This window comes from Varanus komodoensis, unplaced genomic scaffold, assembly GCF_004798865.1.
Source record: "Varanus komodoensis strain SLA01 unplaced genomic scaffold, ASM479886v1 scaffold2, whole genome shotgun sequence".
Lineage (NCBI taxonomy): Eukaryota > Metazoa > Chordata > Lepidosauria > Squamata > Varanidae > Varanus > Varanus komodoensis.
In genome coordinates this window covers 68,987,732-69,011,375 of record NW_025335568.1, presented here as the reverse complement: position 1 = coordinate 69,011,375, position 23,644 = coordinate 68,987,732, and the positions used below count along the sequence as shown (strand labels likewise).

Below are 23,644 nucleotides of genomic sequence, written 5' to 3'. Positions count from 1 at the left end.
TCTTTTCTTTTCTTTTATAACTTCTTTTATATCGTTTATATTTTTTTATTTATTTTATATTATTAATTTTAATTTGATATTGTTATTTTTGTATTGTATTTTATTGTGTTGTAAGCCGCCCCGAGGCTTCGGCAAGGGGCGGCATAGAAATGTTCTAATAATAATAATAATAATAATAATAATAATAATAATAATAATAGGGACCAAGTTTTCCTTCCATTGCAACATCTCTGTGCCACTAGGGGCAGCAAAGGGGCCCTGCTTGTTCCCTGTGAGCAGAGAAGAAGCAGTTCAGTAGGGTTTGCATGGCATCCATGCCGTGGACAGAACATCCCGTTGCTGGGGAGTCTGAGGACTCCTCTGTCAGAGGGGCTCCTTATCCATCACAGGTTTCATTTGGAGCTTTATAGGAACTGTCCATGACAATGGTCCCAGAGCATGGTCTCAAGGCACGAGAAGCAGCCACCATGGTGAAGCTAAGCAGGTCTGACTCTCATCCGTGCTTGGAAGGGAGACCATCTAGGAAACAAGTGTTGAATTGCACCATGGAGGAAAGGTGGGATATAAGTATAATAATATAAATGTTTGTTCTGAAGGGTGCGGTTCAGCACCATGACTCGCTCCTATAAAGGTAAGTATAAAAGCTGCAAGGGATAAGGAACCCCACTGGTTCAGGACTCACCTGCCTCCCCCTGCAGGTCAACTTGTCTTTAGCAAGAGCCCATGTGGCAACTTTGCCCTCCTTGGCTAGACCTTTCTTCTAATCTTTAATGCATTAGAAATCCTGCACTGACTGTTCAGACCATCTCCAGGAGGTAAACGGTCAGTCAATAGCTTTCATAATTAATCAAGTACTAATAGACAAATTAGAAATAGTGTTTCTTCAAAGCAAGAGGCAAATTACTCATGGATTTTAACAGCTTTCCTGGCCTGACTTACAGGTCATCCCTTCCCCTCTACCTGCCAACCCGTTCCATCCCCCAGTTACAAACAGGAATGGCAAAAGTGGGAGCATGTTTTTCATCTCAGCAAACGAAGAAAAATATTACATTTCATACTTCAGTAAATCAATGAAGCCTTAAAAAAAGTTTTTTTTCCCCCTTTGTCGGAAATCGATTCTAGCCTTTACAACAGTTGAAGATGTTATGAAGAAAGTCATTTGCCAAATTATGGGACATCTTGCTTTTATTGATGACTGTAGGGTAGGAATTTTGGCATTGTGAACAGTGTAATACAATCTACTGCACTGACAAGAATCTGAATGAAATACAGATTATATGGTGAAACTGTAATGCATCATTTGCTATTAGTGGGCTGGTAATAATTACCAGTTTCAAAGCTGCTCCCCCCCACCATGTAATCTTTACTCTCTGTCGTAACAGCCTTTCTCATTGACATTATGATTATACCAGCTGCCCCCGTGATCCAGAATATCTAGTTGATGGGAATGCTAAAATGCAATTACAAAAACTGTATGTTGTATCCTCATTATAAGATACAGTGTGATTTCCACTGACCTAATACATAAACTAGAAAAGCATGGGAGCGTGCATTGCTAGCAGACTGGCGGCTGATGGCATCACTCGCTGTAGGTTTTTAAAAAGCTCCTGGTTTTAAACAGCCACAAGAAGCAGAATGAGCCACATGGCTGACGTGGTCCTCCTAACTCTTTTCTGCCCTGTCCAAAGCCCACCAGCAAACACTGGAGAATCGTCAAGTGTAATTGAATTTGCCTCCTCCTAGGAGAGTTACATATTTATCTGTCAGCATCCTATGCTGAACACTGCCCTATGCTAAACATGCGTCCATTCAAATGCGAGGACTGGCAGGAGAATGAAATGTTAAACGTTATTCCAAAGGCATTTTAAAGCAACCAATGTGTTAAGCACCTGCCAGAAATGGCCGAATTGTTCTCTGTGCTCTCTCTCTCTCTTTCACTCCCCCAATTCAAATTGTCAGACTAAATGTATAATAATAAAGAAACCTGAAGCGACTGGGGAAGGGGGGACCCTTGGTGTGAATCGCAGTAGACATAACTGTAAGGCTGTCTGCCTGTCAGTTTCCAAAGTCATTTATTCAACACATTGTATAATGAAAATCCCCTTATAAAGCTTTTCTTCTTCTTTGAAGTCAGGAGCAAAACAAGAACAATGAAGATCAGTTGATAGGGATTTCAGCATTTTCTTTCAAAATCCATCCACTTCATATTGCTCTCCCTCCCTCTCCACCCGCATGTACATTACGCATATGTTTGGGAACCTAATTTTGGCAATCTACTGTCTAATCTTGTAAAAAGATTTGCCCACAAGTGGGTTATATTGAATGAGATTATAAACACTGCTGTAAAGTAAATTGCAGGTCAGTCTAGAAGTGCATTGGTTCAGTCAGATACCTTTGTAAGCCTTGCTTGTTGTGCGTATGGGGGGTGGGTGTACGCCGCGTTCCCCCACAAATCTAGGCAATGACTGTGTTTTCGAAAGAATTCGGTTGTTAAAATCCTCGGCGCTGGGATATTCATTTCTACTTATCTTTGCCCTCTTCTCCATTTCCAAACTGTTTTTGGTGGGAAAGACCATTGAAATAGCACAATGTGGATGTACAGGTTGTGTTTATTTTACTCTGCTGTCATCGCATGCAGTCCTGGTTTGGATCAGGACCAGCTTATCCAGGGAAAGGGGTGTTAAACCTCTTCCCCCTCTGTTTCCTCTTTGAATTTCCATTCATTTCTTTCTCTTTTTAATGTATGTTTATTTAAAAAAATGAATTACATATTAAAACAAGGCATTCCATTCAGAAAAGGGGAAAAGGTCTCACTTGACTCCAGAAAGGGGTAAGGGTTTAATCCTTCCCTCCCAGAGTGTGTTGGTCCCATTCCAAATTGGGCTCTTGTGTATCCTGTTGCTGATTCCTCCATAACTGTTATGTGCAGTTTGAATTCAGGAGAAATTAGCCCACTGGGAGGGAGAGTTGCATGCCTGCCTCTTGGCCGACCATCCTCCCTCAGGGGACCGGCCTGGTCCGACGCATTCCCAGGATCGTGGGGCCATACAGTGGCAGCAGCTGGGCTTCAGGGTGCTGGCAGGAATGGCTTCTCTCAGACACAATTGGGATAGTGTGTCCAACTCCCGTCAGCTGTGTCAATATGTATGCATCGGACTCCAGGCAATTCATTCTGTCTAAGCTGGATCTGCTCGTTTGTACACACGGTGACTGTCGCTTTCTTTGGGCTGCACAAGTCTTCCTTTCAGCAAATGTGTAAAGTGCAAACTTCAGGCATGCGGGTTGAATCGGTCACTCGGTGCGTGTGCATTCAGGCTGCTGCATATGGTACGAGCTTTTCAAGGATGAGTGCCAGCTTGGAACAACTGTGGCAGGAAAGCCCAAGAAAACTTCCCAGGGAGCCAAGGAGCTATTGCGGGTGAATGCCCATGATGGCGAACCAGATGCAGGGGAGGGTACGGCCTGCGACTGGAGGGAGCAAGGGGGTGGCAAGAAGGACAACCTCCGTTGCTCATTCTGACGCAGGCAGGTATTTGCGTAGTGGCCCGGAGGGTGCTGGAGAACCTCTCTGCTTTTTACCACTTGGAGAGCTCTTGGGGCTTCATGCAGTCAAGGCTCAGATTAGATATTATTTGTTACTGTTCATTAACAATATTTGTACCCCATCCTTTATGAGGCATCCCAGGACGGCTCACAACGAAGTACAATACTGAGCATGACAATGTTAAGACCTAATTAAAACAATTAAATATTAGAATAATGGGCAAATAAAAAGGTTTTTGCCTGGCACCAAAAAGAATATAACTTCGGCGCCAGGCAAACTTATATATTACAGAACCAATATTAAAGAGTGCTCAGTGCCAAACTTAGCAATCCCTCATTTCTGGCCTGTTTCTTTCTCAGAGCACTGTTTTTTTTAAATTGTGGACTGACAACATCACATTGCAAGTTTCCCCACGTCAGTTTGCCCGGGTTCACACACCACTACAAACCGCACTCAAGATTGTGTATGGGTTGAATGCGGATTGTCACTGAACTGTGGCTTGTTGCCGAAATATGAATGAACCCAGTTGAACAAGCCATGGCTTGTTAAACACAAACTACCCATAGTTCATAACCTAACAAGCAACCATGAGTTGTCTTGGTGGATTGTGGTTACCAGACCGTGGTTTGTGAGCACAGCTGGGTTGAATCCATTGTTCAGCAACCTACCCTGAACCCTTTCTCATCCTTGACTGTAGATTGCCATGATCTACAGTCAAGATCGCAGCTTGTGGGGGAAGGGAGGCTCAGAACCTAATGACTCCTATCACTCGTTTTTAAGGATCAGAAGCCACAGGATTTATACAGACACCCAGACTTTTTAGAAAGACCCCCCCATACCTGCACTCTTCCTAACTGAAACAGAATTAGCACCTGCCGTTGCACATTTGCACCAGAAACTAGTTTAAACATAAACAGCAATGCTTCAAGAGAGCCAGTGTGGTGCAGTGCTTAGGGTGCTGGATTGGACTGTGCAGGCGGAGGTTCACGTTGCTTGCTCAGCACCAAAGCGGGATGACAGAGTCACTCCTTGACGCTTGTCCTTAGTCCTAACAGGGTTATTATGGGGATGAAAGAGGAAGGGTGATATTTGCCACCCTGAGCTCCTTGGGTTAGATTGAAACAGCATAAGAGCATTAAGACAGGCAAACCTCTTACTGAAATGTTTGGGGGAAGTACTCATCTGTGCTACCCTTTAAAGTAAATTGTTATAAAATAAAGCTACATAACAACCTATCAAAGTGACATTTACAGTTCCAGGCACTTTCAGTTGAAATGATATGGTTCCGTGAGGCTCCTTCCATTGATACCTCTACCTCCTGAATCCAAATATTCAACTAGCTTCTCATCCCAAACATAGGAACGGAATTATTCAGCTTTATATTTATTGAAAACTTGCCCATTAAAAACTCCCAATCCATATATAAATAGCACCTTTTCCCTCCAACACTCTGGTTACCAGAATTTTCGGGGTGATCCATAAGCTTCTTGAGCAGAGGGAAATTGTATTATAGATCTCAGCTTTCATTTCCTGTACTGCCAGACTAAAATAGTCTATAATTTGGGGCTGTTCTTAATGGAATTAGTTTTAATTTTGCTTGTGTTGACAGTATCCAATAATTAAGGTCCCAAACCTCACTTCAGACGTAAATTCTCTTTATAGATAGGATTTGTTTCCAAATAAGATTGCTATGATCCTGTGGATGCTTAGTCTGGAGTAGGTAGCATTGAAGACTGTTCCTAGGAAGCATACATGGAATTAACCTTCAAGGCTATAACTCTAAGCATATTTCCTTGGAAGTGTACTACATTGAAATAACCCTTGGATCCTCAGTTTCTATTGAAATCTTCAAATTAAAATCAGAATGGAAGAGACTCAAGGCCTAGAGGTTTATTTATTTATTTATTTATTATTTATTTATTTAAAACATTTCTATGCTGCCCCCATCGCAACAAAGCCTCGGGGCGGCTCACAAAGAATACATAAATACATAAATAATAACAATACAACTAATTTTAAAAAATTGTTTAAAAACCCCCAGTGCATTCTCGGCTAAAAATTTAAAATCCTGTTAATTAAATAATTTAACAATTAAAATAAGTTTTAAATAAAAAGGTCTTAGCCTGGCGCCGAAAAACAAATAACGACAGCGCCAGCAGGTTAACTGCTTTGAGAATCATAGGGCCTGGGTATGATACTCAGACCACTGATTTCAGAGTAATCACATAACATATAGTAGAACTACTCCAAAACCAATGGTTTGTTAAATTGATCTTAGGTTACAACCATAGCAGCACAACCCAATACATACCTACTCAGATGTACGCCTCACTGAGTTTAATGGTGCTTACTCCTACGTAAGTGCACTTAGTATTGTAGCAATAATGTGCATCATTGTAAGTGGTATAGGATTGGGACCTCAGTCGTATTTGGAATGATTGCATTTTGATGTATTTCTGGAGTTGATTTTTTTGATGCCATATAAAATAATGACTTGGAAGTCGACAAGGGGCAGGGGTGATGGTCGAATAAATCATAGGCCACCCTAACACTTGCCGGAGCACATGACAGAGGTTTATCAAATGATGCGTGGTGTGAAGGGCATGGGTAGAGTTTTCTCTCTGTAGGACAATCCTGTATTTCGGGGGGGGGGGCGGTTCAGTGAAATGGACTGCATTTTGGAGAAGCTCTTGGTGGAGCATTCCAGTGGTGGGTGGGCCAAAGACCGAAGGGCAAGGCCAAGAGAGCTGCATTTCCGATCTTGCCGATTCAGTCATTGATGCTACCGTTGTGTTGTTTCTGCAGGTAAAGATGAACCCAGCAGCTACACGTGTACAACATGTAAACAGCCATTCAACAGCGCCTGGTTTCTCTTGCAACACGCACAGAACACGCATGGATTGAGGATCTACTTAGAAAGTGAGCATGGAAGTCCCCTGACACCACGGGTGGGGATCCCATCAGGACTAGGTGCAGAATGCCCTTCTCAGCCGCCACTCCATGGGATTCACATTGCAGACAATAATCCTTTCAATCTCCTCAGAATACCTGGGTCAGTCGCAAGAGAAGCTTCAGGGCTCGGAGAAGGGCGTTTTCCTCCCACGCCACCTTTGTTTAGTCCCCCTCCAAGGCATCACTTGGATCCGCATCGCATAGAACGCCTGGGTGCCGAAGAAATGGCTCTTGCCACCCATCACCCCAGTGCCTTCGACAGGGTGCTGCGCCTCAACCCCATGGCCATGGAGCCCCCAGCGATGGATTTCTCCAGGCGGCTTAGGGAGTTAGCTGGAAACACCTCTAGTCCGCCATTGTCACCGAACCGGCCCAGTCCTATGCAAAGGTTACTGCAACCATTCCAGCCAGGCAGCAAGCCGCCTTTTCTGGCCACGCCTCCTCTTCCTCCTCTGCAGTCTGCCCCTCCCCCTTCCCAGCCTCCTGTCAAATCCAAGTCCTGTGAATTTTGTGGGAAAACCTTCAAGTTTCAGAGTAACTTAGTCGTCCACCGTCGGAGCCACACTGGAGAAAAACCATACAAGTGCAACCTCTGTGACCACGCATGCACGCAAGCAAGCAAGCTGAAGCGCCACATGAAAACCCACATGCACAAGTCCTCGCCCATGACCGTGAAGTCGGATGACGGCCTCTCCACAGCCAGTTCGCCAGAGCCTGGGACCAGCGATCTTGTCGGCAGCGCCAGCAGCGCCCTCAAATCCGTCGTGGCCAAGTTCAAAAGTGAGAACGACTCGAATATGATTCCGGAAAATGGGGACGAAGAGGAGGAGGAGGAGGAAGAAGAGGAGGAGGAGGAGGAGGAGGAAGAGGAGGAGGATTTGACGGAAAACGAACGACCGGACTATGGGTTTGGTATTAATCTCGAAGCAGCTCGCCACCACGAAAACAACTCCCGTTCCATCGAGGAGAGTCGCTCTATGCCGGATGTCATGCAGGGCATGGTCCTGAGTTCCATGCAGCACTTCAGCGAAGCCTTCCATCAGGTCCTGGGAGAGAAACATAAACGGGGGCATTTGTCCGAATCGGAGGTGCACAGAGACACTTGCGATGAAGACTCAGTAGCTGGTGAATCCGATCGCATCGATGACGGCGCCATTAACGGCCGGGGGTGTTCCCCTGGTGAATCTGCCTCCGGAGGGTTGTCCAAAAAGCTACTCTTGGGTAGCCCTAGCTCCCTAAGCCCTTTCTCCAAACGCATCAAACTTGAGAAGGAGTTCGACCTCCCCGCGACAGCTATGCCTAACACTGAAAATGTTTACTCCCAGTGGCTAGCTGGGTACGCTGCCTCTCGGCAGCTGAAAGATCCATTCCTCAACTTTGGAGACTCCCGACAATCGCCTTTCGCTTCCTCCTCGGAACACTCCTCCGAAAACGGGAGTTTACGCTTCTCGACGCCTCCCGGGGAGATGGATGGAGGGATATCAGGCCGCAGCGGTACAGGAAGTGGAGGAAGCACCCCGCATATTAGTGGTCCGGGCCCTGGGAGGCCTAGCTCAAAAGAGGGCAGACGCAGCGACACTTGTGAGTACTGTGGGAAAGTCTTCAAGAACTGTAGTAACCTCACTGTCCACAGGAGAAGCCACACTGGGGAAAGGCCTTATAAATGCGAGCTGTGTAACTACGCCTGTGCCCAGAGTAGCAAACTCACCAGGCACATGAAAACCCATGGTCAGGTGGGGAAGGACGTTTACAAATGCGAGATTTGTAAGATGCCTTTTAGCGTGTACAGTACCCTGGAAAAACACATGAAAAAATGGCACAGTGACCGAGTCTTGAATAATGACATAAAAACTGAATAGAGGTATCTTGACATGGTCCCCTGCTCTTCCTCCCTTTCCCCGACCTAAACCCACCTCCCCACTTAGAGATTTTCTAGTCCCTTGTGAGTAAAATAACGGAAGCTAAGGAAGATATTAAGAAAGTGCTTGTCACCAGCACACCTGTTTTCATTTCCCTTTTTATTTTATTTTTATCCCTTTCTTTTCTGTTTTCACCATTTGAATGCATGATCTGTATTGGGGCAATACTACGCAAACTTTGAGCCTTTCTCTTGTGCAATAATTTACATGTCGTGTATGTTTATTAATTTTTTTAAGAAAATTAGACAGCATGTATGGTATGTTATGGCTGTTTTTTAGAAAATTGTCCCCTGATTCATTGCTGAGCAAACAAACGGAAAGATCACACATGCACGCATGCACGCACGCACACAAACGCACACACAAACACACACACACACAACCCCCACATGCAGCATTATGCTGTTTCCAGTTCTGTTCCAGAAAAGAGAGAGAGAGAGAGAAAAGAAAAACAACACAACAAAAAAATATTTTTTTTAACAGAACCAACTATGCTGCATACATTCTGTATACTTATCATGTACAATTTTGTTTTGAAACATAGAGAGGAAAATGTACCTAGAATTAACCCTCTATGGACAGACGGATAACACTGGAAAAGAAAAAAATCCATTGTGTTACCTTGATTTCTGTCTTTAAAAGGACTGAACGTATCACTTGTTTTGGGGGGGTTGGGGGGAGGAAAAATAGGCCTTTAATTGAAAAATAAGGACATAAGTGGAAAGGTGAATTTGTACTATCATTTGGTTTAAAATAGAAATCCGAGTGCCTTGAATCTATTTAAGCCATGTTGGTGGCAACGCTACTTGTTCTAAACTTGTAGTTTGATGTTCGCACTGGGCAGTGTAAATGAGCCCTTTAGGATCTAGCCCATAACTCTATATTGTACTTCTCACAACAGTGGCTACCTAGATGCAAAAAAAGAGAAAAAAGGAGAGAGAGAGAGATAAAAATAAAAAAATAAAAATTAACGAAGAAAACCCAACCAGTCCTGGTGAATAAATAAGCCTTCGATGCCGGCCCCCTCCCTCTGTTTAGACCAACCACCATCACCCTTCCCACAACTGATCTATCTTTCAACGTCATTCTGCTCCGGAAGAGAGTGGAAAACAGTCGCCACGATCGGAGCGGATGCTTCCCTGCCATCCCATTGCTAGTACCCGGCCTCCACCAACTCCTGACCCACTCAGTTTAAAATGAAGATTATTATTTTGCTGATTAAGAAAAAGAAGAAGAATGTGAAATTGTGAAAGGCCTTGGAAAACGATTAAATACACTAGGAAGAAAATTCATGTCCTGGAGATTTCACAAGCATTTTTTAGCGATTCTGGCGCACAAACGAAAATAAAGGCTAAAAAGACAAGAAATGAAAATAGTTAAGTCCAGGTGCAGTTGGTTGTCATTGTGACAATCAGCTTAGAAATGTGCAACCTTGTACATCCGGATCTGCTTATCTCTCTATATTGGGAAAGATGTATAAACAATCCGGCAATAATAGAAACATGTCCCCCCAAAAAAGCAAAAGAAAAAACCAACCGACTGTAGCGATTGGTTAAAACAACGTGGTACTGTTTGCCATTTTAAATGAAAAACAGAGTATAAGCTAATATTAATATGATTATTACCTATGAGCTATTCAGATTTGCCTTCAAGTGTGACATTCTGGAAAAAAGAAGAGAGAGGAAAATAATTTAAAAAGAGTCACAGCTTATGCTTGTGCTCCCTAAAAGTTGCTCTTCGTTTGTTTCTTTTAATCATATGCTATGTGCTAGTTGACATGGAAAAAGGATTCATTGTTTTTATGATTAAGCTAGCATCTGACTCCGCCTGTCGTGTCAGTATCTTTTCCTTTAATCAGAGGTACACAGGTTGAGTATAAAAAACTTTTAAGACTGCTCAGATAGGACAATTTAAATGCACTGTACAATTTTCCCAGTTTACAGGTCTATACTTTTAAGGGAAAAATTGCAAGATTAATGAAAACTTTTGTTTAAAAAATTTGAGCATGATCTCACGATGAGCATAGAAAAAACTCTGCCAGCTTGCTCTTTGACTTGACTAATGACTGGGACGCAACATTATGGCGCTGTGAAGGGGATCAGGCCCTGCAGTTATATTAAAAATAATGAATGATGCTCTTGCTGCAACAGTGCAAGGATGTTTTCTTCTTTTTTTGTACAAAACTTTTAAAAATATAAATGTTAAGATTTTTTTTTAAACACGTCATTATGTTTAGGGGAGAAAAGTGTATCTTAGGATTCATTGTCCTGGTGGTGTGCAAGACCTGTTCTTCATTGAAAACCAGTAGTTGAAAACTCTTTGCCTTGGTTATATCACAACTCTTCAGGTTGTAAAATAAATGCATTGGGGAAAGGTTTAAGAATATATAGTACTGAAATATAGGAAAATGCACACTCCTGTTGGTTCCTATGCTAAGAAAAAGAAAAAACAAGCAGACAAAAAAGAAGAAAAACACATTTATGGTCTCTTTTTTCTGTAATTTCTAGAATGGTATTTGAATTTAATGTTCACCTAGAGTAGGGCACTATAGTATTTATAATGAAGCTTGTATTTTTAACTGTTGCTTGTTTCTCTTTAAAAAAAAGGTATCAAAGTACCTTTTTTGGTAGTGGAAAAACACACACAGACACATAGACAGACAGACAGACACACAAACAGGCTGCCACAGTATATTTTTTTTAATTTGGCAGGATAATCTAGTGCAAAATATTTGTATGTTTCAAAAAAAAGATGACAAGAAAAGTGTGACATTGTACTGATAAAGAGGCCATATAATGGGCTGTTTTTGGGGTGGGTGGGTGAATAAAAACAGATCTGTTTGAATGTCACACTAAATGAGCGTCGCAGATGGTTGTACATATCAAAGTTCTTTTGGGGGTTTCTTTGTTTTCTGCTGCCATATTGTATGCAGTAATGCAAGGTGGTGATGTTGGTTTGTTCTGTAGTGTGCTCTTTGGTCCCTTTTCTTCTTCTCTTACCCCTTTACATTCCAGCATCTTAAACTTCATATGCAGTAAAAGAAAAAGGAAAAAAAAGAACGAAAGGAGAAAAACAAGTTTGCAGGTTTTTTTTCCATTGCCAAAAAGAAAAAAAAAATAAAATGGTGCTTTATATATTTAGATCGGAAAGGATTTCGTATGCAAAGCATATTAAAAAGAGAGAGCCCCGCTGGAGACGATACCTTTTTTGTATATGGCAATGCAAAATATTTTGTTATTATCGGCCTTTTCTATTCCTGTAATGAAAGCTGTTTGTCGTAACTTGAAATTTTATCTTTTACTATGGAATTCACTATTTATTATTCCTTCACACTCTGTTCAGAACAGAGGCGTCGGATCTGATCTTTGTTTTTTTGTTTTTATTTTTTTTTAATTATTTAGATGACCAAAGGTCATTGGCAACCTGGCTTTTTATTGTATTTTTTTCTAGTCTTTGTTAAGTTCTATTGGGAAAACCACTGTCTGTGTTTTTTTGGGGTCTTTTTTTAATTGGGCAGTTGTCTGCATTACCCTGTTCATTCACCCATTTTGTCCCTTAATTGAAAAAATAAAAATAAAAAAAATATTGCTTAAAGTACATACCATAAGCTTTGCGTGTCCTCATTTGACACACTCTGTAAATTTCCCTCTTCCAGAGAAACAGCTTTTAAGAGAAGGCCAGTGTGTTTTCTTCTTGGGGGCATTTTGATGTATGTATTAGTATCCTAAAGGGGCAGATAGTTTCCTATTTATATCACAATAAAATGTTTTGCCCCTGGGGAAAAAGCGTCTTTGGTCTTACATTGAGAACAAGGATTTTTTTTTAAGGAGGGAATCTTTCTTTTCCATCTGGATGTATTGCCCCCACCCACTAACTTGCCTGTCGCTCGGTTCCCTTTTTTCTGAGGAATGCATTTAGCTAAAAACTAAAAAGGGGACGGATTGGTGACAGCATCAAAGTCATTCATCTGTTTGTGAAAGGGACTTTCACCCACCTCTCCCCTTCCCCTTCCTGTTTTGCACCATTGCGTACAATCACAAACAAGCTCAGATGTGAACAATATGCAATCCACTCTCCGTGTGGCAACAGCCCACCCCCTCGCCATTCCTTGCCAACCTTAAAAAAAAACGAAACAAAACCCGTACACGATAAGTGAATTGGAAATGCCGGATCCCTGCTATGCCACATGCTGTTGTAGCAAAAGCGGAACCCGCTGATGGATGCGCCTGTGTGCATGTTGAAGCACATACTGGTGCATACATCGCGCATCCCCAAGATCAGGCCCAGCCACTTGGGAAACCTCTTTGACGCATTTTGTCCGGGACGGGACAGGAGCTGCTGCTCTTTTTTATATATTCTGTACAATGGATAGGTTTTATCAAAACGTTGTGTATACATTGTCTTTAAATATCTGGACTCTGGTTCTGATTACATATATATAAAATATATATATATTTTTCCTCCTGAGAGGTCCTGTATATGTTGTCAAGTTTTGCGAATACTGCATGTTGCAGCATCTCTTTGCTTTATTAAAAACACATACCTCTGTGACACCGTCTCTTGCTCTTCCTAGTGTAACAACACTGCATATTTCTCACTTTTTGGATCTGCGAGAATTGAGAACCTTGTGTTGATTCAGTGGCATTTTTATGGCCGTATTCTGACCAGTGCTTTCTTAAGAGCTATTGCTCATTTTAAGTAACTAACAGCACCAGCTAGCTGGGTGCCCACATCCCTAAGTTGATCACAGCCCAGCTTTGGAGAGTGGAAGCAACGTGGAGGTTGCAGTCTGAAGCTTTCCCCAGAGAACACGAGGCGAGCAGGTTGCCAGCAGCTGGCTTCTCCTTGCCTCCCCTCCAAAAACGCCGTCTCCACGGTTGTTCTTGCAACCTTGGAGCCGCAGCCGACACACTGTGAGGGCCGTAAGCAAGGTGTTCCGAGTTCAGAATCCCAGCTTGGACTTGAGAGCAAGTTTCCAAGTTTGAGAGCTGAGTCTCTGAAATCTCAGATGGCCATGGAAGACTCTGTCGAGCAGACATTGGCTTGTGCCCTGAAGATGCAATCCTATGAATGCTTGGAAAGGGCGACTGGGGGCATCTTCTAGCAGGCTGCAGCCACCCGTGCTAGGAGTCGTAGGATGGTTTCCTGGCCAGATAGGCGCAGGATTGCTCCCTAAGGACATGCTCTTACCCACCACTTGCCATCATGGGGGCCTTTTCATGGGCATCTTTAACCTTGGCTATGAACCTGTATGCAAATAACCCTTGTAATCCAAACCAGGATGTGAAACTTTGATTTGCAGCCGCATGTCCTTGGATCCAAAACATCCTAGACTTTTGATGTGCACACAGAACTTGCATTGTGCAGGTGTGGGCAGAGCTGGGGGGGGGGCATTTCCATGGTTAGAGGGGAGTTCCCTCTGCCACGGAAGAAAATGAACTCTGGATGGAATGCAGTGACGCCTTTCCACTGATGGCGGATTCCCACCTCCCCTTCTGCACAGCCTCAAAGAGTGCTCCAGAGTCTTGGGGCAAAGCCTTCCCAAGCCTACTTTAGGTCAGGAGTAGGGTTGGCCGGAAGCAGGAGAGGAGAAGGTCCCATCACTGGTTATGCCAAGTTGAGAGTTGCCCTGTATCATTAGTAGCAATGCCTCATGTTTCTTAGCTCATATTTAATTTCACATGCATCATCCCAGCAACCCCTTCGCCAGGCACTCCCTTCCCGTATTCCTTGTACCTGACTGCAGACGGCAGAGTTGAGGAGCACGTTTGCCAGATTGCCAGCTGCGTGAGAGGTTTGACCCGAGGACTTCTCTGGTCATCGCTGTGCCACTGTGCTGCACAAGCCCCAGAGCCCCAGGGGTGCGCAGGAACCCTCGTCCGTGGATAATCATGTGCCATCTGCATGGCACAAGCACCATGTGAGTCCCGGAAGATGGGCGTAATCTTGAGTAGTTACACTATCCTGGAAGATGTGGGGTTGGCTTATGGCTTGATGCTTCCTCCACACTCTGCCTCCGGGCTAAGCACCATGCACCAATTTGGCTCGCAGAGTGAGTCCCGTAGACGTAGGCGACCACCTGTGGCACCGTTCGTATGAACCTGGCCTTCCACTGAGTTGGACCATAAGTCCTTTAAGACCAGCCTTCTGCAATCTGGTTCCCTCCAGATGTGGCTCAGAATTATGGGAGCTGCAGTCCAGCGCATCTGGAGGACATCAGGTGGCAGAAAGCTGGTCTGGATCAAGATTATCTACCTGTGTAGTCAACAGCTCTCTCAAGACAAAGGATTTTCCCCACCTTTGCCATGAGATACACTTCAGCTGGAAATTTCTGGGCTGAATCTTAGACTTTGGGCATACAAAGCTGAAGCACTGTATTAACTCCCATACAGATGCAGTTGAGAGTGGAATCATCTGTGGACAAGGACATTGGTCAACCCATTCTGATTCATAGTTCCCATATGTACAAACCCAAACATCTTATCCCTATGGAGCGGAATATCCCTGACCATTTCTACACTGCATATTCATCTTGGTTTACAGTCTGGGATAGGTTGTAATGTGATGGTAATACTAAGAATACTTCTGCATGGATGCCTCACACACATTTTCCATTTCCTGGAAGCGGATTGACGGCTAAAGCACATGCTACCACCCCTTTCCCTCTCAAACCACCCTTTAATTCCCAGCGTCATACCAATCCACCTTTATGACGGTGTTCTTGAACTTGACCTTGAATTCTGTCTGTGTTTTTTTCAGTGTAAATTTGTTTTTCCTCCCCAAAAAGAGAAAAGAAGCCCAGGAGGAATATGGCATTAGACTATCGAATCCATGTAGAATGATCCACATGAGCAATTTTCATAGTTCTTTATTACAAAATCAATATTCCATTGTGTTGATAAAGTTTTCCCCCTATTCACCTCGCTGATGGGCATTGCTCTGTGGAAGAAAAATGTTGGATCAAAACTGAGCTTTTGTGGGACCTCGGCCATTTGTCCTTATATAAGCTGATACACCGGCTACCTCCTATCTTACCTGCTGACAAGATTCCAGGGTCCACCATCCCGTGCTGCCTGCATGCCAGAGGAACCCACCACTAGTGCACCCAGAAGCTAGTGCCTTCTAAAGCAACTGGGTGAGCTGGAATGGACCTGGCCAGAGGAGCACTTGGAACTAACTGAGCATTTCAGCTGGTTTCCGGGGTTCCTCTGGAAAGTGTTGCTACCTCACCTTTCTTGTACTGGATTAAAAGTGCCTGCATGGGGTTCCCAGGGGGTGTCCACTCCAAGAACTGACCAGACCTGAACCTGCTTAGCTTCATCAGGGTGACTGTCTCAGGTGCCTTCAGGCAATGGTCTTCCCATTGTTCCAGCACTGCAGCTTAATCTGTTATGGCTCAAGGGGCCGCCCTGTATCCTGGCCACTAACTACCAGTCTCTTACTTCTTAGCTCTCTGCTGTCCATTCTCTCTTTTAATGCCCTTGGCTTCCATGTGATTTTCTGTCTTCTTCAAACCCCTGATCATCTTCATTTCCCCTTGCAGGCCTGAATTTTGTGTGTCCTTTCCTGAGTCATTGTACATCCCATTCTTTCCCTTAGCTCCTTTGTGCAAAATCATGTTCAAAGCTACCGTGAACCAATATATAAATAAATTAATGGTGAATCATAATAAACTGAAAAAAATAAAAGCTAAAATAAACTTGCTAGACCTATTTATTCCTGCTAATACCACATCTCCATCCATCTCATTTCAAAGTCCTCAAGCAACAGCTGGTCAAGATGTTGATGCTCACCAGACCGCTTTGTTTGAATGTAGAATAACTCCATCGATGAATCGGGGCCAGCACGGTCAGACAGTGTCAGTTTTCCTCACCTGCAGACACCACTGATGTGAGCTGAGGACAAAGCTGCTCATGGCATGGCTTCGGCTATGGGTGGTATAGAAATATAATAATAATAATAAATATTATTATTAATAATAATAATAATGGCTAGGTCCCAATTCACATGGTGGACTGTGCCAAGCAAGGCAGGGGGAGCTTACTGTGAGAAGGCCACTCCCTGTGGCAAGAGCATAGTCCAGCCTGGCTCTGAGTGACGGATTCGTTGTCCATTAACTCTCCTTGACCCTACCAAGTTTTCAGAGACACTACTCCCAATACTTCTCTCGGTCCTCTTTGTACTTGTTTGACCTGCAGTTAATCAAACACAGCACATTCCTCTGCCCTTAACTGCTTTTCCTCACAGAACATCTGCCATGCTGTCCTCCTTGGCTTTCCTAGACCTCCAGCTTCTCTTTCATGGTTCTTTTCTTTAACCAAAAGGGGAAAAAAGGCCCTTCCTACCTCCTATGAGATCCAGGTCCTAGGTCTTGCTCTTAGGTCTGCATCCTGTTTTCTTCAGCATCTCCCTCTCCTTTCCTTCATTACTTCCAGACCACTGTGTCTATCTTGCCTTCTTGTCCTCTTCAGCTTTTCTAATGATGACTCTTCCCATTTTCTGCTACCTTTGCTGGGCTTATCTCCATTATATCCCCTGCCTCCCTCACTGTCATGTCTGTCCTTTCCCACTGACACCACAATTGTGCGGCGGAAAAACAAGGCAAGTGAGTGAGAGAGAGCATAGGGGTTGGAGAATTGAGCCTTGGATCAGCTCCTACTTCTTGGAGTTCCTTGTTCCATGGATCTTTATCTGTGAATGTCATTATGGCCATGTCTACAGGGACTTGCGAAGGCCCCGAGCGGCTGCTCAGACATCATCACAAGATCCTGAAGCACATGGTCATCGCGCTTTCTCCCCGTGTGTACAGTCCACACAGTAATGCAACCGTAAGACCTGAACTTTCTACATTAGACTGATGTGTGGGGAGAGATGGAGGGGAAAAAGACGGGGAGTAGCCAGAAGAAGGGGTGGACATCAATTTCCTCACCAGAAATGAGGGCTTGCATTTGTCTCCCTTTGGTGGCCGGGTTTTCTGCAGGCATAGATGCCTCAAGGAGACTAGGAAAGGGTGTGGTGCATTTACTGGAAGCATTTGTTTATCAAAGATGCTACTACGCAAGTACCTATGTGTAATTCCTATATTCTTTCAGGATTTTATATGGTTTGAGAACCAACTGATGGGGCCACTAAACAAAAACACTCTCTGATCATTTCACTGACGTCCAACTTGAGCTTTGCAAATCAGCTTTAGGATTTTTATAAATCGTAAATGTGTTTTTATAGACCTCTTCCTCACACATTTCAATGTTTATTATTTATTTTATGACACACTGAGATCTGGAAGGCGGGAGAAGGACAGCAAAAAACTTAATTGTGTTGTAATTTAAAAATGCTTGCCACCTGGTCTTTTGGAGGCTATACTTATCTCACCACAGGAGAGCTTGGGTGAGTGGTTACTTGAAAGTTTCCTTGATTCTTTCTAATAGTCAAAAATTTTCCCATGTACAGCTAAGTTGAAGAAACATTCAGATTGCACTTCTAAACTGTGGCTGTTATTGCTGGGAATTAAAATAAGATTATTTTAAAATTGTTACACAGAAGTGACAACAATCCACAGCCCAGCATGAGTGGTGCTCACTGGAGAATTTGTTGGGCTTTATTGTAATAGGTCTGGGTTTAACTTCCAGATCAATATGATAATGATGATTTAATGTTTGAAGTGGACAGTTTGGGCTGCATTAGAAATTGCTTGCATTGTTTTGGGCCCTTTCAATGGAAATTGCTTTGGATTTTCTCCAATAAAACAACTGTGGTTATGTTCGACATCTTTACACAATGAGGGAGCTGACGGCGATGTACATATTGAATAGGCTGACACTGGACAATGAAATTGTGTTTGAACATGACGCTTTGCTTTCCAGCATGGGGACAGCTTGCACGCTTACCGGCCATCTTTGTGGTGTGGGGCTGAAGTGGGTGCTAGTTTCCCTCTGCTGCACACACCTAAGGTAACGTGTGAGGCGAGCCTTCCATGCTGAAGCCCACGATCATGGATTTTGCATGGATTTTTTAAAGGGGTTGTATCATATGATGAATCTCTGCCCTTCCAGGCCCTTATAACAATCTGGCCCTCTGGGGTTCTTGAGGTGGGCTCAGTCCCTTTCCCTGGATCTGTATTATTTACCCCAACCCCCATTCAATTTGGTACTTTCCAGCTTCCTCATTCTAGAAGACAGAATTCCCTTTCCGTATTCTTAGGAAGTACCTGGAGTGGTGCTGGTAGTTTGGCTGTATTCTTCTTGCTCCTTGCAAACCACTAGAAGGTGGCAAGAGAATGTCTCTCAACTTGAATTTGGGCAAAGAGGTTCCCCACTCGTTCTACATGGAACCAAATCCTAAGACTTTACCATATGAGCCTGGAGAGGAGTTGTGCCACTTCATCAAGAGAATAGTAATCGCAATAAGAAATCTAGTTCATAATCTCATGGCTGAAACCAAGATGGCGACACCAGATCAACTCCATCCATATTGTATTATGTCCTGGCAGTCAAGCCTCCAATGCGGATCGGCTGAGCTTTTTTTTAAATCCATTGTCATTAAACATTCATGAAGAGTTGCATGTCATTGTTTTTTACTGCATTTCATGAACACTGTCTGCACCACAGTTGAGATTTCAGATTTCATTTTTCGGTAAAAACTGTTCATCTAGCTACGAAACAACTGGGGCCATTATTTAAGTTTCCATTACACTGCACATGTATAGAATGTGTTCTATAAATATGTCAAGCCATAAGTGTCTGTCTTCATCACTATGGATAATCAATGTATGAATGTACAGAATCTGCCTTTAAAATGTCTCATCTCAGAAGGAAGTGAATGGGCATCTTTTGTTTTTCCAGTGGGGGAGCACACGGAGACAGATCCTGGGAACTTAGAAATTCAATTAAATTCAGCCAACTTTCCTCTCCTACAGTTTGAATTATGATTAACAATAATTTCTATTGCTTTTTCACAGGGCCGGCTAACTGTTAGTTTCGTTCTGTGGTAGAGTTGAGGTTAAGAGAGGTTTAATTGATTAAGGACCCCTCTGTACAAATCTGTCACAGATGTTCCAGGTCTGCATCCCCAAAGTGCCAGCAGAGAGTTCAGCAAAGACTTTCCACACAGGCAAAAGTCCCCTTAAATTGGACAAACGGGTCCTTCCCTTGCTTTGTCGCACCTCACTTCCATTTAGGGGGTGTGCCATCAAAGTGAGGAGACATACCAACCCCCATCCTACCCAGCGGGGGACAGGAATTTGCATGCGAATTCATCTGCATGTTCAGGAATGACTTGTGGACGTCGGGTTTGCTTCACCACAGCAGGGAAGTCCGATGTGCCTGTGTAATTTGCTGCCCTGGTGCGCAGGGTTGGCGGCCACTCTAAGGCCCATAAGCAAACAAAGCCACAAGCAAGACCCCCGGTTGCTTTTCCCCTTTAGGGGCTTCATCTTGAAAGCAGACTCGGAGTGGACAGCCCTTCCAATAGAGGACTGTCCTCTATAAAGATGCATGGCCACCCTACCCGTTTCTTCCATCTTCTGGCTCACCCATAGGCAGGAGGTGGGGTGGTAGGCAGCTGGCAGGCAGGTATGGAGAACCTGGCCTAAGCCAGTCTTGTTTGGGAGGCTGGGATTGTGGGAAGGAACTATTATTCCTGCTGCAGGAAGGAAGCGTTGCTGCTTTTGGGCCGGCCAGTTTTGCTTCCCAACCTGGCAGGTTGTGGGCCCTGAAACGGGGTGGGGGCATTACTGTCAGCTGCTTTGAGCCGTGTTGTGTTTGGTCCGGCACTGAATGCAAAGCAAGACTCCGCTGGACCATTCCAAAGCAGTGTTTCCATTGTGCCATCTTCTCTGAAGTGCACCCCATATAATGGGGGGCTGTGGGTGGAACAGCATGACATGGTTACTGTGGAAACCGTACCATGGTTGAAGGCTGTGAGGAGTGTGGGCGGAGGGCCCTGGCCGTGTGGCAGAAGATGAGGCCACAGGAGAGATGAGGATGAGGATGAGGATGAAGACGACGATGGAGAGCCAGTGTGGTGCAGTGGTGAAGAGCGTGGGACTGGGACTCAGGCGATCTGGGTTCTGGTCCCCGCTCAGCCATGGAGCCACCTGGGTGACTTTGGGCCAGTCACAGACTCTCAGCCCTACCTACCCCACAGGGTGGTTGCTGTGGGGATAAGATGGAGGAGGAGATTGATGTAAGCTGCCTTGAGCCCTTTGTAGGAAAAAGGCAGGATATAAATCGAAAAATAAATAAAGAATTATTATTTTCATTTCTATGCTACCCACTAACTTGAGCTGCCTGGGTGGTGCCCAACAATGGATGAGAAAAGACCATCTAGAGCTGGGTTAGATAATTTGGTGCTCTCCAGACGTCTTGGACCACAGCTCCCATAATCCCCAATCATTGTGGATGTTGCCTGGTGGTGGCTGATGGGAGCTGAAGTCTCAGACACTTAGAAGGCGCCCATGTTTTATAGCAGTGCCACGTTTTAATTTCAAGGGCAGTCCATGTTTGGGTTTTGGTGTCCTACCATAGCTTTGTCCTCCACATGCAGCCTAAATGAAAGCAGGGAGCCTTCAAAAGATTCTCCAGGCTACTGTTTAGGTAATTGGAAGGGGAGAGAGGGGCAGAGGGCTGGTTGACAAGAACTGAGTGACTTACAGCTGAATAATAATGTCACTTTTTGGACGAGAATGCAGCCCAGAGCAAAAATTGGGATGCCCAAGATAACTGTTTTTGAGTAGCATGCTGTAAGAGTGTGAAGCACGGAGACCTGCTCTTCATAGCGTAGGTTTCAGAAATGGATCCTGCGAGCAGCCATCCCGCATTGCTGAGCTGTGCTCGCAGTCTGTACTAGTCCGACTGTCCTGGGAGAATCCTGATATTCTGTTGCGAAGAATGAGAAAAGCTGTCCAAGTCAATGGCCAGTGTGGTTCAAGGGGGGTGGGACGGCTAGCCAGAATGTGGTCATGGGGAACCTTGTCAAAGCCAACAAAAGGCAGGAAGGCCGGCCATTTCAAAGGCAGCTCTTCTGTCTTCAGCCCTCTGCAGCTCTCGGGTGGATGAAGACCCTGGAGAATATTTGGAGAAAAAGAATAGGAAGCTCTGGGCTAGGCTATACCATTTCAGGCTTCAGGTTGCCCTAAACTGCTCCTTTCTCTCCACCTCTTTGCTTCTAGAAATCCCTTCACATAGGACATTAGCATATCAGAGAAACCATCCCAGCTTCCCTCCCTGGCATGTTAGTCTTTCTATGCTGAAAGAGCTGCTATGATTTTCTTTTTCAATATGAAAGAGTGTGAGCCTTCCATTGTGAGTCTTCCCTGAGAACTGTTCCTCAGATATTTTGATTTGAAATGGCCTGGAGGGATCTCCTATCTTCAGAAAGCAGTGGTTCGTTGGTCTTTCTCAGGTATTCTGGAGGTGTTGATGTATTTGATCAGAGATGCTTCCTTCCAAAGACATTGGAGCGCTTCTCTGACTGATTTCTGGGTATGAAAATATATTATGGGGAAAAAGCACTGTAATTAAGGACCTGTTTATGCTGGGGGTTTTAAAACAGCACGGTGACGTAACCACGCACTACAACTAGCCCTCTGTGTTTCCCCTGCCATTCATCCTTTCTTCTGACGATACCTGTGGCAAATATCCTTCATCTCCATCATTAAGCCAATCGCTGCTCTCAGATACAGGCTGATCTCAGTGCAAAGGAATTTGGTGGCCTCTGCGGACAAAACCATGGCATCACACCTGTGTCACGGGATGTAAGACCCATACACAAGAAGTGGAAGATGGACTGATTCTCCAGGCCTGACTCCCAAACCGCTGCTTCTGTCACCATCAAGCAGACTTTTAAGGGCATAAGGATATCTGCCTAAATTCTGGGTCGCAGGAGCGTCTCATGGGACTGGAAGTCAACCGAACTTCTCAACAAGGACTTTGCATGGAATTGATGATGTTGTTTATTGTCATGCCTCTGCAATGTGTTCGGTGAGTCTCAAAGGCTCCATTCCAGCGAGAGAGACCAACGTGTGGAAGCAGGCTTCTGTGCACACTCACTGATTCCACATCAGAATATCCATGTCCGGCCAATTCAACGGGCTGGCTAGATCTCGCTGTGTGAACAGGGCAATGCGTATTCCCATCTGTGGCTGCCAGTATTGTCTTTCCTAGTTGCATGCGCTGGATTGGGGCTGCCACGTATTCCCGCCTAGAGAAATGGGGAATTGGTGATCTTGGATGTCACAGAAACGTGTGTATCCCCGTCACCCAAGTGTTGCATCGTCTTAATTGTAAAACGAAATGCTTTTGACTTTCAGTCCATATTACACCTTTCTTTTTTCCCCTCTGTCCCCATTCTTTCTTTCCGTAGGTTGGCGTAGCGCCCAGGGGACGCCTGATGTGTGGCAAATTCCGGATGGAAGCTCAAGGACGCTTAAGTTCTGAGAGAATGTGAAAAACGCACTGGGGATGTGCATCATGGATGTGGCCCCTGCGTGGGTTGGCTGTCTTAGTTTGGGATGCTGGTTGGCTGAACAGCTCCAGGAGTCGCCATGCTAAGGGACGGGTTCCAACAGACCCACCCCGTCCACTCGCTGCCTGAAGGACTCTTTCCTTATATATTTTTAACAGAGTATTAAAACCACCTGATCGGGCGGGGGAAAACTCTCCATCAAGGGCTTTCCATTATCAATACGTTCTCTCTCTCTTTTATTTGACAATCTTGTATGCCATTTTGTTGCCAGAATGGCACTGGGAAAGTCTCCTGAAAACAAGTTGGAAGAATGACTTCGTATGCACGTCCCCGGGAGTTGGGCAACCCGAACGGGCTTCCCACACCTAGCTATGTCGATCATTTGTGGCACACCAAAAGTCCGAAGGGCCAAGCCGTTCCAAGGGCCTTTGCCCAAGACCTTGGGGACCCTCGGTCTGTCCGAGAAGAAAGTTGGGTCGATCGACCAATGGTTTGGCTTGCCCAAAGGCAACCTTCCCCAACCTGGTGCCTTCCAAACGCGTTGCAGTCCGACACATTTCGAAGGCGGCACACGGGGTAAGGCTGGTCTGAGGTATTTCCTTTAACTGCATTGACAGGACCCGAGAGGGAGCGCCTTCCTACTGCAGGGAGGCCAACGTTCGCGTCGGGATGTGTCCTTCAAAAGCTTCTGCAGCACGTGATCTGGCCCTTGCTCCCCTTTTAACGGAGGACAGCAAAAAGGGAGGGAAAATTAGGCAGCGCCTTC

At 44.7% G+C, this 23,644-nt stretch overlaps 1 protein-coding gene across 5 annotated transcripts in view; it reads left to right on the top strand.

The window, feature by feature from the left end:
• Nucleotides 1-23,097, top strand: part of BCL11A (BAF chromatin remodeling complex subunit BCL11A) — a 178,295-nt gene extending 155,198 nt beyond the window's left edge. For 4 of the 5 annotated variants that reach the window (XM_044429132.1, XM_044429133.1, XM_044429134.1 and 1 more), the window contains one exon: nucleotides 6,350-12,966. In XM_044429132.1, coding sequence (XP_044285067.1) covers nucleotides 6,350-8,355 — 2,006 coding nt within the window. In that variant the 3' untranslated portion in view covers nucleotides 8,356-12,966. Of the gene's footprint in view, nucleotides 1-6,349; nucleotides 12,967-22,776 lie in introns of those variants that run through there. The other variant, XM_044429135.1, reaches the window with a different exon arrangement.
• Nucleotides 23,098-23,644: the final 547 nt, after the last annotated feature.